General features: G+C 32.8%; 2 protein-coding genes across 2 annotated transcripts; both read right to left on the bottom strand.

Moving 5' to 3' along the window:
- Positions 1-228: 228 nt before the first annotated feature.
- LOC139524601 (complement C1q tumor necrosis factor-related protein 4-like) lies at positions 229-3984 on the bottom strand. The gene is made up of 5 exons (XM_071319522.1): positions 3877-3984; positions 2298-2711; positions 1853-2043; positions 1130-1361; positions 229-808 (listed from the first exon to the last, which is right to left on the bottom strand). The coding sequence occupies exons 1-5, from the start codon at positions 3914-3916 to the stop codon at positions 372-374; spliced, it is 1314 nt and encodes a 437-aa protein (XP_071175623.1). The 5' UTR covers positions 3917-3984; the 3' UTR covers positions 229-371.
- A 2825-nt stretch (positions 3985-6809) lies between these two features.
- LOC139524600 (complement C1q tumor necrosis factor-related protein 4-like) lies at positions 6810-12838 on the bottom strand. Its single transcript, XM_071319521.1, has 5 exons — positions 12694-12838; positions 9202-9621; positions 8650-8840; positions 7615-7846; positions 6810-7274 (listed from the first exon to the last, which is right to left on the bottom strand). The coding sequence occupies exons 1-5, from the start codon at positions 12731-12733 to the stop codon at positions 6832-6834; spliced, it is 1326 nt and encodes a 441-aa protein (XP_071175622.1). The 5' UTR covers positions 12734-12838; the 3' UTR covers positions 6810-6831.
- Positions 12839-15767: the final 2929 nt, after the last annotated feature.

The raw sequence follows: 15767 nt of genomic DNA, 5'->3' as shown, positions 1-15767 counted from the left end.
AAAATTAGAAAGCCACCCTTCACTAGATTGCTGGACTAGTGAAGTAAATTGTTAATAAGAAATAATAAGTCATTTTAGCCAGGCGTCGCCAGTTTATTTTCGATTTATGAGTTTGACTGTCCCTCTGGTATCTTCCATCCTTCTTTTTTAATAGGGTGCAATATATTGTTGAATAAAAAATGGAAAAAAGAATTTAAGTCAAGGAAAAAATAATCATTCTAAGATCAATTAAGATTTAAAATACTTGTAATATATTTTAATATAAAAAAAAATACAACAGATAATACATCGTTTTCTTTAATAACCTACTACTCGCCTATAAATGTTACCACTAAAGGAAGAGAGAATCTATAGCAGATATTTAAAACTAGTTATCCGACAATCGATGTTCCTCCCATAGGAGCCAGCAGGTATCCAGAAAAGGAAGCATATATTTCATCCGCTCTACCATAAATATTTGTGTTGTGTGATTTCATATCGATATAGACAGTGTCTCCTACTGCTAGTTTCAATGCCGCACTGTTGCTTCCACCAGCCCAGCCATGAGGAGCATGACCATATAAGGAATTAACATAAATGTAGTTGTGATAGAGTTCCAACCAGACTTCTTCGTCCTGTTGAGCTAGTCCATGGTAATTAAAGACATACACTCCAGCAACTTTGGCGGTGAAAATACCTGTTGTTGCATTAAAATTGCCACCTTTGTTGGAGTAAACTTTGTCCCAGACAACTTTTGATGTTGATCCGCCATTGTTTTGATTCTGGGTCAGTACTGCAGAAAAAGCTTGAATTTCATTTGCATTTGGACCTATAAGAAGGAAAAAAACATTACATTCAATTTTTTGTAATGAATTGTTTTATTTTATTTTAGAACTTTGAACTTATTGATTACAAAATATACAGAACAAAATATGCACCTTGATTAACACCTGAAACCCCAAAACACTGATTTTATTGAGTACAATATTTTTGAAACCTTAAATGGTTGTTTTACCTACAACATAAACTAATCACTGTCGGTTGCTTAGTTATAACTTTGTGTAGTAAATATTTAATAAACTTATTACCTCATTGATAGGTTTGTATATCTTTCCTTAAGGAAAACCTAAACATTTGTATAACTATTTACCTGAGGTTTCTGTATTCTGTGAAGATAACATCACGCCCGAAAATGTGCAGTAAATCTCATCTGGAGCCCCATATACTACCACATTTTCCCCTGCACGGCTACGGATTCTTAACCTGTCTCCTTGTTTGAGATCTAATATGGCACTGTTTCCTGCATCAGCCCATGTATGATCTGCCTCTCCGTAGGCAGAGTTGATATACTGGTCATTGAGATAAAGATCCAAAAACATTTCCTGAAATATATTAATCTTATTTGAAAATATACGTGGTTATAATCAAGATAGAAATAAGAAACAAATGTGCAAGCAATAACTACATTTAAAACAGACATACTACAAGGAACAGAATTCAACAACAAAAGATCAATCGTCAAATTATTTCATAGAAAAAAACAGACAAATGAAACGCGAACCCCACAAAACAATGAGGATTACGTCATGTGCTTCTTTGGTTCCTTCTCTAAGGTTGTACTCGGTATGAAAGAGTTTTACAGCAGGGAAGCATATTGTTATTTTATTTTCAAAGAAACCACGTTGATCAACTTTACACCTGTATAACTGTTTCAAAAAGTGGATTTAATTCCAACGTATGTTAGTTGTCATACCATCGGACAATAACAGCTTACTATCAAACTATTTAGAACCATCGTGTTTTACAAATATGCTCCCTTAGTATTTTAATATGTTTTCTAATTGGTTTTCAAGGTGAAATCGTTGTAACTTACACGACCTAATTCTGAAAGTGAGTTATAATGAATCATGTATGTTCCATCAGCAGGAGCTACAAAGTCTCCGGAGCTCGCATCATAACCATTTCCTGCATTGGTTAAGACTTTATCAAACAGTACTGGTCCACCATTAGGCAGAGACATGTTATGGGTAAGTCCAGCAGAAAAGGCAACAGGATTGACACTACCTGCAAAACAGTCACTAAAACTTCAAGCAACTGTGACAAACTGGCGTTACAAAAGTAAAAATATAAATTGAATTATCGGCATGTTTAAAAAAAAAAAATATGCGCAATCTTCATTCTATATAAATTTTTTTTAATAATTTTCATTTTTAATTTCTTTACTTTCTCATAATAAGTTTTCCCTATTTCGTATGATTCAATTATTTAAAGGTGTTTTCTAAAATGAAATGAAATATTCTCGAAAACACTCAACTGACCAGAAGCTTCAGAGAACAAAAGTTCTCCAGTGAAAGTAGTATAAATTTCCCCAGCAGCGCCATACAATGAGTTGTCGTAGTCGTCTGCTGCTTTCACGTAAATTGTATCTCCCGCCTGCAGTTCTAAGATCACTGTGTTACCGGCATCAGCCCAATCGCTAGCTGTGTAGGCATAGATGGACACTAGATAGTCTTCGTTTTTGTAAAATTCAAGCCAAATTTCTGCATCACTCCTACTAAGGGAATAGAAATGGAAGGAGTAAATTCCTGGTATTTGCACTTGGAACTTCCCGTCACTGGTGAAAATGGCATTAATGTTGGTTATGTCTTTATTGTAGGTGACTATCTCACCCTTCGTCAAGTGCGCATGGGCAACTAATCCCTTTGAAAATGCTACAACACTTTGACCAGAAACTAAAACAGAAAATGCAAAGTATGTTGTATAATGCAGAAAAAACATAGATAAGAAATATATTCTGTGAAAATGCATAACACGTTATATATAAATATATAAAAAAATATATATATGAGCAAAGTGATTGGTGAATTACTGCATAGAAACGTTAACAAACATGTTTCTATATTTTTGATGGAGAATTGTCTGGCAGTGATTTGATTGCTTCTGTTAAATTCGTTCACTACTTTATTAGTTATGGACATCTGACATTTAAGAGGATTTTCTCAATTAACAATTGGTTTTAATCGATAATGTATAGTACAACTATACTGTAAGCTATGACATCTTATCTAACCAGACCAGTAACCTTCAACTGGCTCTATGCTTAACACTCTTTAGAAAAAATAAAGTGTTAAGATGACAGATGTGACTAAATCTTATAAAACTTGATCAAGTTCTAAATACACAAGGCACATTTATCGTATGTAAAGCAAAACTATGAACTATTAAACAGATGTGAAAACTAAATATTTTATCACATTGATTTTTGATTGCTTAACGTTCAGTCGCAAATATACTTAATAATGAGAATAACCATACGATTTGTGACGATATTCAATAGTAACAAAATTTCTTTTCCCCGATAACCGTTTGGCTCGATGAGGTTATTAAAACGGGTATCACTTTATAATGTTTATAGAACATTGATTGCCGTACTCACCCACGAAAGATTAAGGACTCAATTGTTTTTGTTGAACTCTATAGATTTGGAATTATGGACAACAGAAAATAAACAGTTTAAACTAAACTATAATAAATAATATCGTATCAAAAAAATTCTGGCTGTTTAATATACTGAAAACTAACGGTCCTATTTATATAAAACAAAATGAACGAAAAACAAATATGTTACACATAAAAAAACGACAGCCACTAAATTACAGGCTCCTGACTTGGAACCGGTACATACGTAAATAATGTGGCGGGGTTAAGCATGTTAGCGGGATCCCAACTCTCCCCTAACCTGGGACAGTGGTATAACAATACAACACAAGAACGAACTATAGCAATCAGTTGAAAAAGGTAATACCTTAACTTTTCATTTTATATTTACTTAATAATTAAAGGTAATGTATATATGTCAAACACATAATGTCCGTTATCCAAGTTTATATATCTTACCTCCGGCCAAAGTAGCAACAAAACAAAACCACAGCAGCATAGTCAATGGTTGGTATTACGAAATGACGAAATTTAGAATATAAGGAACATTATATTATTAGGTCAACATGATAACGAACGGTACATGTAGCTTATCAGTCAAAGAGTTCAAGCCTACATGTACTGACATATTCAGTACTAAACATAATTACTTTCACTAAGTAATAAGTTGTCAGGACTCATCGTTATTTTAATTGTGTAATTTTGATCAATTCTTGGTGTTCTTTTTAAGCTTGTGTTTTGTGTAACATTCACAAAAGGTACCGTTATGCATATTCAAAGTTAAAAGCGTTGATGTCGTAATTAATGCTGATGCCTCCTTTGATAAGTAACTTCCAAATACCTTTAAACAGATTATTTAAACGTATCCAAAGAAAGTCTTCAGACCAAGATTTACGTTGAATGTCATTCTGTCAACGTACATGTATATGTGTTCTACCTAATAAATGTTTCACTAGAAAATTTGTTATGAACAAGGTCATAACATTTGTTTTTGTTGGAACAAATGTTCTATACCATTCATTCTGTTAGGAATATTATATTGTAGTATTTATTCCGGGGAAAATTACATTCCAGAATACTTTAACCATGAAACACTAATATTGTCAAGAAACTTATATTTCGTGACAGTATATAGATGATATTGCTGGAAACAAAATATATTGAGAAAATGATATAGAATTTGGAGAAAAAAAATCTGATGTATGAAGATATAGCTCTCACTTAATGTTTAAAATAAAATGGGTTTACAGTTATCGGGAGTAAAGCGTGCAAATTTTGAGAACAAGTTAAAACCGCTAAAAGTCAAGTTCATTGTATTTTTTGAAAAAATGTTAACAATGCTATTGATATTATCTAAGGATGAAACTATATATTACATTTTCTTTCTTATGTATCACCATTTCATTTTTGTTTCATAATATTCTGTAACTTAGATTGCAGACGAAAATCGCTAAGCATTCCTAAATTGTGTGTGACACCCCTATGTCGTTCATGTCTTCTCCATGGCAATATTCCAACAGTGTACAGGAAAACTAGGATTCCCTTAATATAATAGAAATAACATAAGTATGTAATTTTAATAATTGTATGTCTCTTTTTTTAATCTTATAGTAAAGTTGGTGATCGCTCACGTTTGGACTTTGGGTCCTCAATGCTCTTCAACTTTGTACTTGTTTGGCTTTATAACTATTTTGATCTGAGCGTCACTGGTGAGTCTTATGTAGACGAAACGCGCGTCTGGCGTATTAAATTATAATCCTGGTACCTTTGATAACTATTTTTAAGTATAAAACGCTTACAAAATATGCTTAGAGTAAAGCTTGACATCTCATAAAAACTAACGTGTAATATAACAAAAATAAGATCAAATTGATAGTTCTAGAACATAATTCCTTATGTCTGTAGTGTGTATTGGTCATAAATGAGCATAAATAAGTATACACAAGAGATACTGAAACTCACAGGTCAAAAACAGACTACTAAAACAATAGCAAAAAAAAAAGACAAAACAAAAATTACGAATAGACAAACAGAACACAAAACACAACAAAACACCTTGCAGACTGAGAAACCAAAACCCTACTTTAAACTGGGGTGATCTCATGTTCTCCGGGAGGGTAATAAGATTCTGTTTTACATTTTGCACCCATCGAGTAAGTACAGATTCGGTGACAAATATTTTTCGGCAGGTCATATTCGAGGAAAAGAGTCATGACGATTGTGTTTTTTAAAAGGTAGTACTTGTCCTTCCCAAAAGTGGCGTTAAACAACAATCAATCAATCAATCAATCATATTATTCACAAGCTTAATAGTCTCGGTACTTTCACAGAGCCACAGATGTGCGATTTTACTAGCTGTTTAGATGTATGTAAATAATTAAGAAATTGGACTTGCTTGTAGGGACCCTTACGTCATGCAGATGCCTGAGTGAAAATAAATGACTTCACCCTTGAGGAAACTATTGAATGACCGTAAATTTAATGCAACAGAAGAGATCGTCTGAATCCCTGCATTATTAGTTTTCTTCAAGCTTCTAAGTGGACAGCATTTGCGAGATAAACTAGAAATAATATTTGTTCCGTAGGTGCTTAATCACAATTCTCTAATGACAGCGAACTATAATTGTCAATTATCAGATTTTATTTGCCGAATAATTCATATGTATGATGTTATTAACCACTCACTCAACATGAAAACAGAAGTGACGATGCCCCTAAACGCACGAATGGCGTTCACCAAAACCAAAGTTAATTGACGGATATTCATCGAAAGATGTCCAATCGTGATGGTGAGCGTACAACATAAATGAAAAAATCCAAATAAACATACAAGTGTTTCAGATTTCTTCCTTAGTAAGTTTACAGTAAGTATCACGCAAATAACCTCAATATCGGTTTTGGCCCCTGAATGAGTGTGGAGTGGGAAGTAGGATATGAAATTAATTACGATGTGCCTAATATCACTCACTGATTTGAAAGGAGATTATATTTGTTAAAGTTCCATTTCATCGCTAATCGTTTGCGTTCAAGTTAAGTTTTTTTTTATGCTATGTTATGTTATTATGTTATTTAATGTCATTTTATGTTACATTATTTGGTGCTGTGTTGTGATTTATTGAGTTATATTATGTTATTTCATTATATGATTTGTTATATTATGTTATGCTATGTTATGATATCGATACGTCGAAAGTATCTCATAGAATAGACACATGAAGTTGTGGTATATTGTGAATTAAATAAATCAAAGTTTTTTTTAAATACTATTTATCGGTAAAGTTATATAACGTGAGAAAAATAATGCACAATCCAGAAATGCAAACCAATGTTGAACACGGTAAAGAAATTTTGGTTTCTTTCTTGATTTCATATGCATCATTAAAAGACATCCACAAAATTGTCAATATAATTTATTTATCTTCCAACTACTGGACTTCCCTTAACCATGGGTGCTAGAAGATATCCAGAAAATGTACAATAAATTTGATCAGCATCCCCAAACATTTTCGTTGAATGGTCTTTCATATCCACATAGACAGTATCCCCTTGTGCCAAATAAAGTGCAGCCGAATTACTGCCACCAGCCCAACCATGAGTTGCGTGTCCGTAAAGGGAATTAACGTAGATATAATTATGGTATAGTTCCAGCCAAACCTCCTCATCTTGTTGTCCCATACCATGGTAGTTGAAAACATAAACACCAGAAACTTTAGCGGTAAAGACACCATTTGTTTGATTGAAATTGTCACCATGGTCTGTGAATACTTTATCCCACGTGACTTTAGTAGTTGTTACGCCATTGTTTTGATTTTTTGTTAGACCTGCAGCAAACGCTTGTATTTGCCCGGCATTTGCACCTGAATAAGATGTACATACAATTAATCTTCATATTATATTTATATTGCGTAGTGTAAATATTTAAAATGTCATTATTGCTTAACAAAATTGCATGTTATCTTGCTTAATTTAATTAATTTATATCTTTTGGTATGACTTCAATTTTCACTGGACTAGTACACATTTTTATTTAGGAGACAGCTGAGGCTAATTTATAGGTGCTGGATTTTTTCGCTGTGTTGGTGGCCTTCGGCTGTTAGCTGCTCTTTGGTTGGGTTGTTTTTTCTTTGACATATTCCTCATTTCCATTATCAATTTTAGTTAAAAAATAAAATAAAAAGATCGAAATAAAATATTTACCTGCTGCTGGCGCGTTCTTTGCTGTCAACATGACACCAGAAAAGATGCAGTAAATCTCATCTGGCTGTCCATACAGGACAATGTTTTCTCCTTTTCTCCCTCTCACCCTTAATCGATCCCCTGATTTCATGTCCAATATGGCACTGTTTCCTGCATCTGCCCATGTATGAGGAGCTTGTCCATATGCAGAGTTGATATATTGATCATTAAGATATAGTTCCAACCACATTTCCTGAAATAACGTTTGACAAAAATATAACTTAACAAATAAATAAACTATAAGCTGTGATTAAAGAACCCTTCAATACAAATAAACAAAACAAAAATGGTTTTCTTTAAAATAGAGAGAAACATTGTCTTTTTTATAACACCACAAGTGTATTATGCGTAGCAATTCATTGTTGTGGAATAAATAGGCAGTTAAAAAAAATGATGATAACATGATCAAGGGTAAATCTCGTTTGTTATTTTGAACTGCTGTAAATGTTGAGCTGTTTGACCAAAACTTTCAAAAAGGATAAGTATTCAATTTGATCAACACTTTGATCGTCGAATATTTGCAAGAGTTGAATAATCTGTTGTGCATAAAAGAAAAAAAGAAAAAAGACAATATATAAATAAAAGTGATAAACGATTTTGTATATCTACCCTACTAATTCCGTAAGATTGTACCTTAGAGTAACTGATATTGGTTTATCTAAGGCTTGCGTGAATAATGTCAGTAGAGTGTAACTAAAGTTACCAGTAACTGATATAGTTTCGTCTTGTATGAGTAATGTCAGCAATTGATTGACCCATGGTTTCGTTTACAATTTTATTTGTTTTTCGCTGTCTTTTTTATTTTTTAGAAATTAACTACTTGGACTTTGTCGTAAATATTAATGCCAATCCTAGAATCTAAGATGAGTTCATCTACTTAAGATGTTACTTCATCCATTCTGAATAAAACAAGATAAAAAAAAAGATTTCCTGTCTTCGTCTTGACGCACAGATTTTATTATCATCTGAATTGTATAAAAATAAACTCAAACATACCATTCCTAATTCTGACAAAGAGTTATAATGAATCATATAGGTTCCATCTTGTGGGACCACAAAATCTCCGGTGGTTATATCAAAACCATTGCCAGCATTTGTTATAATTTTATCATACATGACATTGGTTCCACTTGGTAATGAGATGTTTTTCGTGAGTCCGGCGGAAAATGCAATAGGATTTGCAACACCTGAAAAAGAAGATTCATATGTATGATGTTATTAACCACTCACTCAACAGGAAAACAGAAGTGACGATGCCCCTAAACGCACGAATGGCGTTCACCAAAACCAAAGTTTCTTGACGGATGATCACTTTGTTTCTTCTCTGCGTTAAAACAGCCCGTTAAAATATAGATATGCATTTGTATTATAACAGAGGATAAACTGATAAAAATTCAAGTGAAAGAGCAAAGCTATTTATAATAGGTAAAACAAAGAGGAGGATCGATACACGACGAAAAATTAACACAAAGAGGAAATAATAATATTATTCCTCCCCAAAACAATATAAATTACTTAACATTATTTATCAAATGTCGTTTTACTGACCAGATGCTTCAGAAAACATAAGTTCTCCTGTGAAAGTAGTGTAGATTTCACCAGCTGCCCCATATAAGGAGTTGTCGTAATCCTCAACAGCTTTGACGAATATTGTGTCACCAGCCTGTAATTCCATTACTATGGTGTTACCAGCATCAGCCCAATCACTAGCTGTGTAGGCATAAATAGAAGCAACGTAGTCCTCATTCTTACGAAACTCCAACCAAATCTCGGAATCGCTTCTACTCAAGGAGTAAAAATGGAAGGAATAAATGCCTGGTACTTGGACTTGAAATTTCCCATCGCTTGTAAACACGGCATTGATGTTTGTAATGTCCTTGTTATAGGTTACTATGTCACCTTGTGTTAGATGAGCATGGGCAACTAAACCTTTGGTAAATGCCACGACATCGCTTTCACCACTCTGAACTGAAAGCAAATATAGTTGGAGTTAATGAAAGATATGAGTTTTTGTATTACCGCATGTTAAGAATAAAAGAAGTTCGAAATGGACTGTTCAAATTTCCAAAAAAAGGAACCACAAAACGAAGTGTATTTAAAAACTGTTATGAAAAAATTCAACATATCCTATCTGTTATAATATCGCTTAAAAGATACTAAGACGTACAATATTTGCTACAAAGTATAATAATAAATCCACGTTTTACTATTTGAATTAAAAGAATATGTCCTTAAGAAGTTGATTTAAAAGAGACTACAAATATACATATTCTACAATGATTTTAAATTGACAGCTGGTCTTTAATGTCTGAATGACTCTCCATCTTCACGCAATAGTATGTTACAATTTTAAGCATTCTAATAAAAATGTCTTATCATATACTTCTTCTATAAAGGCAATACTTGGATGTTTAAAAAACATTGTTTTATTGAATGTAATCTTTGACGAGAAATGTCTCAATACCTTACTAAGACATATTATCTTTTGAAGATTCGAAATATCATATTGTTGCATTAAGCATACATATTTTTATATTGACATGATAATGTCATGTAGCACATCTTCTTGAAAATCTCCATTATGTCACCAATCAGTTAGTGTGTATATAACAATACGCAAATATTTTTGTTTTGGGGTAGGGATTAAGTTTCGTTTCCCCCTTATATTGAATTAACTATGGATAATATATAAAATGGAATAACAGGAATCGTTAGAAAATATCAATTAGTGCAACAGACAACACCAACCACTCACAACCCACTTCTTAAAAAAGACTTAATCAAAAACAGATATACATAGATATAAGAAGATGTGGTGTGAGTGCCAACGAGACAAATCTACATCCAAGTCACAATTTGTAAAAGTAAACCAATATAGGTCAAAGTACGGTCTTCTACACGGATCATTGGCCTTGTTCATACATGCAAAGACAAAACAACAATGAACAACGCATGGTCCAGATAGCATGACTTTTAATAGGCACACATTGTGGTAGGGTTAAAAGAAATGCTACTGCAAAATTGTGAAGAATATTATTAACGATTTTGGGGTTTTCTATGATATGCACATTTAAAAAAGTAAAATAACAAAAATACCGAACTCCGAGGAAAATTCAAAACAAAAAATCCTTAGTTAAATGGTAAAATCAAAAGCTCAAACTCTTCAAACGAATGGATAACAACTGTCATATTCCTGACTTGGTACAGGCATTTTCTTATGTAGAAAATTATGAATTTAACCCGGTTTTATAGCTAGCTAAACCTCTCACTTGTATGACAGTGGCATGAACCAGTTTTATATGCGCTCAAACCTCTATTTTTGTCTATCTAGATCGTTATATAAAATTTCTATATCAGGGAGGTATGTTTTTGGTAAGGGAATTTTCACATGTTAAGCATTGTTGTAAATGTACAAACGAAATCAAAGTTCGACAATCAACCAGAAGAATAAATGCTTCTACTAATACACGATGTGTGTATATATATAGCATTAATCAGTTGATACCTGAATTATTTCATTTTCTCGCAAAGGCAGCATTTTACTTAAGATTGGAACTGATGTGCCAATAACCGACGCTTAATCTGATACCTTTGTATTAATAGCACACAACGATAAGACAGGAGTTCTGAAATGTTGGCCTTATTAACTTGTCCATGAAAACTGGATTAGGCTTCTTTAACAGCTGTCGATAAGAATGACTGATTCGTCTGAGAAAGTAGAGTGTTACCGTTCGTTTTTCACAAGGCCGCTTTTCATTTCAATACATCACTTGACAGCCTTGATTGTTGATCATTAATATTGAAATCGCTGTAATTAAGGATTTATAGAAGGAGCTTCCGAGGACGAAACGCATACTTTACCTTTTCTATTGTGCGTAAGTGACCTGCTTTGTGAGAGTAACAATATCATGGTGAACACTATTTTGCACATATTCGCAGATGTTGTATCGTATGCCACTCCACACGAATACATAAACACAAACATTTTAATTTGTATATATGAAAGTGAATAAATCTTCAATGCATATTCCAAATTTATTTTGTATATTAGGTAAATATTCAAATATTATATAAGATATATGCACAATTGATGAATTGATCCATATAGACAGCTTAATGTACTGCCAATTTAGATATTATTGCATTGTGCGGCTATTGTTCTTCCACGGATCATATTGATATGAAAGACTATATTATACCAAACTATGATGATGATCATAAAGCAGAAACATACACGTTCGGCATCTTAAGAAATATAATGAATAAGAAAAAATCGACAAAGACTAATTGGGAACGTGTGTGTACAAATACTAGAAAACCAAAAAGTTGAACGGCTGCACATGTAAAACACATCGTCTAATTAGCTGAACACTCAGTTGCAAACTTAGTTCATGTGATATTCACAGATTTTGTCTAAAATTACCATATCATAAGGAACTATCAGGTCACTGAGTCAGTCTTAGAGCATATTTCAAATGACCTTGAGTATTACATTGACCATTTGCAAAACAAGCTGCTCCGGATAAATGACCAAAAAAGATGGAAATTTCTAAATTCCCAGATTCAGTTGTATGGCGATATGTTGATATGTTGACGTTGTAGTGAAGTCTTACAATAAAATGTCAATGCAGCGTATTGATACACTTGTATGAGTTTTTGAAATACAAATTATATGTGAAATACAGAAAAAAAAAATGAATAAAACATACTTTCAATGAATATGCCATGTTGCATATAAAATACTTGATTTCATATGTCGCTTCTCATTTATCGTATATATTATACAACTATTTCTGTAAACCAACTTATTTTCGCTGATACTTTATTTCGCGATTAGCCCATTCTATCCCATTTCACCGCGATTTAATTTCACTATTCAGAAATTTACTTGATGAAGATGAATAAGGAAAAGTTCAATTCTAACATATTCGTGACGATCTATATGTTTGGTTTTTTTTACTTGCGAAAGTTGCGAAAATATTGCTCGCGAAAATTAGTTGGTTTACAGTATATGGTTTTTTGGCAAGAAAAATTACTTACCTACTGCTATGATAGCAGCAAAACATAAAGCAAACATCATTATGAATATCTTCCACGAAAATGGCTCTATTTGTTCCTTATCATCCAGACCTTACACAGGGATTATAATACGGTCACGGACTAAAACCTACAAATAACTGTGGATAAGTCTAAAACTGATTGATCATGTCTTACTAGCTGCATACTATATGGAACGAAATGATATTCTATAAGTTGGGTGTTAGTTAGAAAGACTGTCTCTAAAATTTCCGATATTGAACCAAAACCAAAACTGAAAAATTCCTATCTATCCAATTGTGTGTCTACTTTCTCAATGGTGATCACTCACCATTATATTCTCTATCCTTTAAACCATACTGACAAGGCAGCGGGGCTTTTCACACAGAAACAAATCTCGTAATCCAGATTGTTAGCGCTGATTTAATGTAGTTCGAAAAGTCATACTTCTGATAATATATTGTAGACACTGAATTGTACGCATTCTTTCCAAATACAATGCATTTAGGCAATGCTGTGGCCCCAATATATTTGTATAGCTGTTTGTAATTTGAAGACTGTCTACACTAAATAATAATACTGTAAACTGTAAATGGCAGTAAAAATACAAATTAAGGCAACAGTAGTTTACCAATGTTCAAATCTAACCAATCAACTTTTAATAGAAACCAATGTTACAAACGAAAAGGGAATCACATCAACTCCTAAAGCAGTAGTACTAGTAAGCCTATCCTGCTATGCATGCATCAGCCGGCATGCACTTACCCAAAATTTCACAATCTGGAATAGGACACAATCGGTAAAATAACAGATCAGACGACTATTCTTGTATTTAAAGTTAAAGACTGTGTAATCTTGTTGGCAGTGAGTGGAGACACAGATATATGCTATCGGTCAAACATTTCGTGATGATCACAGTAAAACTTTATATATAGTGTCGAATTCAGTCGTTCTTTCTCATATTTCTTTTGTGTTAAGGTTACATCCTTGCCAATGAAGTATGAACATGCACGAGTGCACTGTGTTAATTTATATATGTAAAGGCCATACGATGCCCCAAAGAGTAGGCTACTGGTTAAAATGGAAAGTTGACTATTTGAAAGTTTTAATCATCACTTTTGTCATATATTCTTGTTTGAAGTCATCCATCTGTGTCAATATCGGGGGACATTTTAGATATGAAGCAGAACTTTTAGTTTCGGTGGTATAGTTGATCTCAAAATCATTAGGATGTAAAAGATGCGAGCACTGCAGTGAAATGCGGGTTATTGAGTCACATGGCATTTTTTTTTTTTAATATCTGCAAATGAAAGTAAAGAACTTTTCAAGATAAAAATCGGGACTAGCAGTTTAAAGCGTAGACACATAAAGTGTTTTGATACTACTACAAATTGCAAAAATTATGATAGAAGATTTTGGGCTAGTTCTTTGTTTTAAATGCTTATCTGATTGACACTCCTGGTTATCCCAATAGATCTGAAGCCAATCTTTTTCTATTGAATGAATGATGATATCAACTTTCAAAAAACAATTGGAGCATCTTGACATGCCGGCACCATTTCGTTATTTATAAGGCCTTTTATGAAGTTAGGCTATTGTACATATAAAGACGAGACGAGATATTTTTATCGTCCTTTATTTTTCTTATTTCAAATAAACTCATCATAGATACAAAGGAATGATGGACGGATTTGTAATTTTTCTTGAATCTCCTCTTTCGTGAATGATGTAGGGGCATATATCTCAGTGTTGCTCTTTATTCTTTCGTGTTCTTTAGATATACAATATAAATAGTTATTTTTGCATATAAAACAATATTGTGTAGTGGGTTTGTTTGGTTTGAGGAGAATGTGTCCTGTTTTGGTTAATCTAGCTCGCTCTTTATCCATTTTTTAACATAGTCCACAACTGTATCTATTATCAACCAAAAACCTCCATCAACATCTAAAATTAAATAAATCGATGTTTTTCTTTAAGATTTTTTTAACAACATAAGTAGCTTCTTGGCTGATACATAATAATATAATAAAACATCTGGAATCATAATTTTAGCAGTCTATTTGTCTGTATTATAAGTCAAACTTTTATTATTGTCATGTCGGCTTACTTCAAATGTAACATGTACAATATAGGAGTCTAAACGAATATTAAAATCTATCAGGTCATCTTTGCCTGACTAGACGATATGTGTTTGGCTCATGTTTTGTAATTGTTAGCATCCACGTTATTAAGATTATGGAAGATTACTATCTCTTTAATAATCTCCCTATTTTTATATTATGCCCCAACAGCAAAATGATAATCTCTCGAAGTAACATTTTAAAAATGTACATGACTATTTCAGTTCTGGTATTTTGAAATAACTTCGAACGTAATCTTATATACATGTTCAAGATTTGATGTCTTATCACTGCTTCACAAATTACCTTGAACTGCAGCAGAAAACATGCTCATAACATCATATCATGCAAACATATTCATATTTAGCCCTGATACATGTTTATACCAGATTAGTCGTTTCTGTACAGAAATTGTCATATTCAGGATGATTTATGTTGCAAAGATCTTTGGGTACTTCTGTAGAGATTATTTCAAAGTTTTCTAAACTGGTGGTGTGAACTGTAAAGAAAGATGTGAAGCATTTGGCCTGTTTTATTAACTACCCTGTTGAATTTACCTTTTAGAGTTCGATACTTTTGTAAATACTTTTTTAGAACTTGCTTTTGATTGGTGATTACTAGTTACCGCTGAAGAACGCTATAATGACTTGTCATAGGGAGAATATCTCGTACTTTGAAAACTAATAACTGTAATTAAGAAAGAGTCTCTGAAACTAACTTCATTTCTTGATTGACAACATATTTTTTACGTTTGGAGTACGTGTTTTTCAACAAAGTATCGGCATTTCAATGGGAACTAACTGTGCACTTTTTTCTCTGTTCATAGGAAGCTGAATTCATACATAAAATTCTTAGGAAGAAAGACAAGACAATTGCATTTACAAACAACTTTAATGTTCGCTACTTAGACAATGTTCTCTCACTAAATAATTTATTAGTTTCGTGACTATTTTTAAA

Source organism: Mytilus edulis, chromosome 5, assembly GCF_963676685.1.
Source record: "Mytilus edulis chromosome 5, xbMytEdul2.2, whole genome shotgun sequence".
NCBI lineage: Eukaryota > Metazoa > Mollusca > Bivalvia > Mytilida > Mytilidae > Mytilus > Mytilus edulis.
Note: the sequence above shows the minus strand (reverse complement) of the source record. Positions and strands in the feature narration are given on the sequence as shown.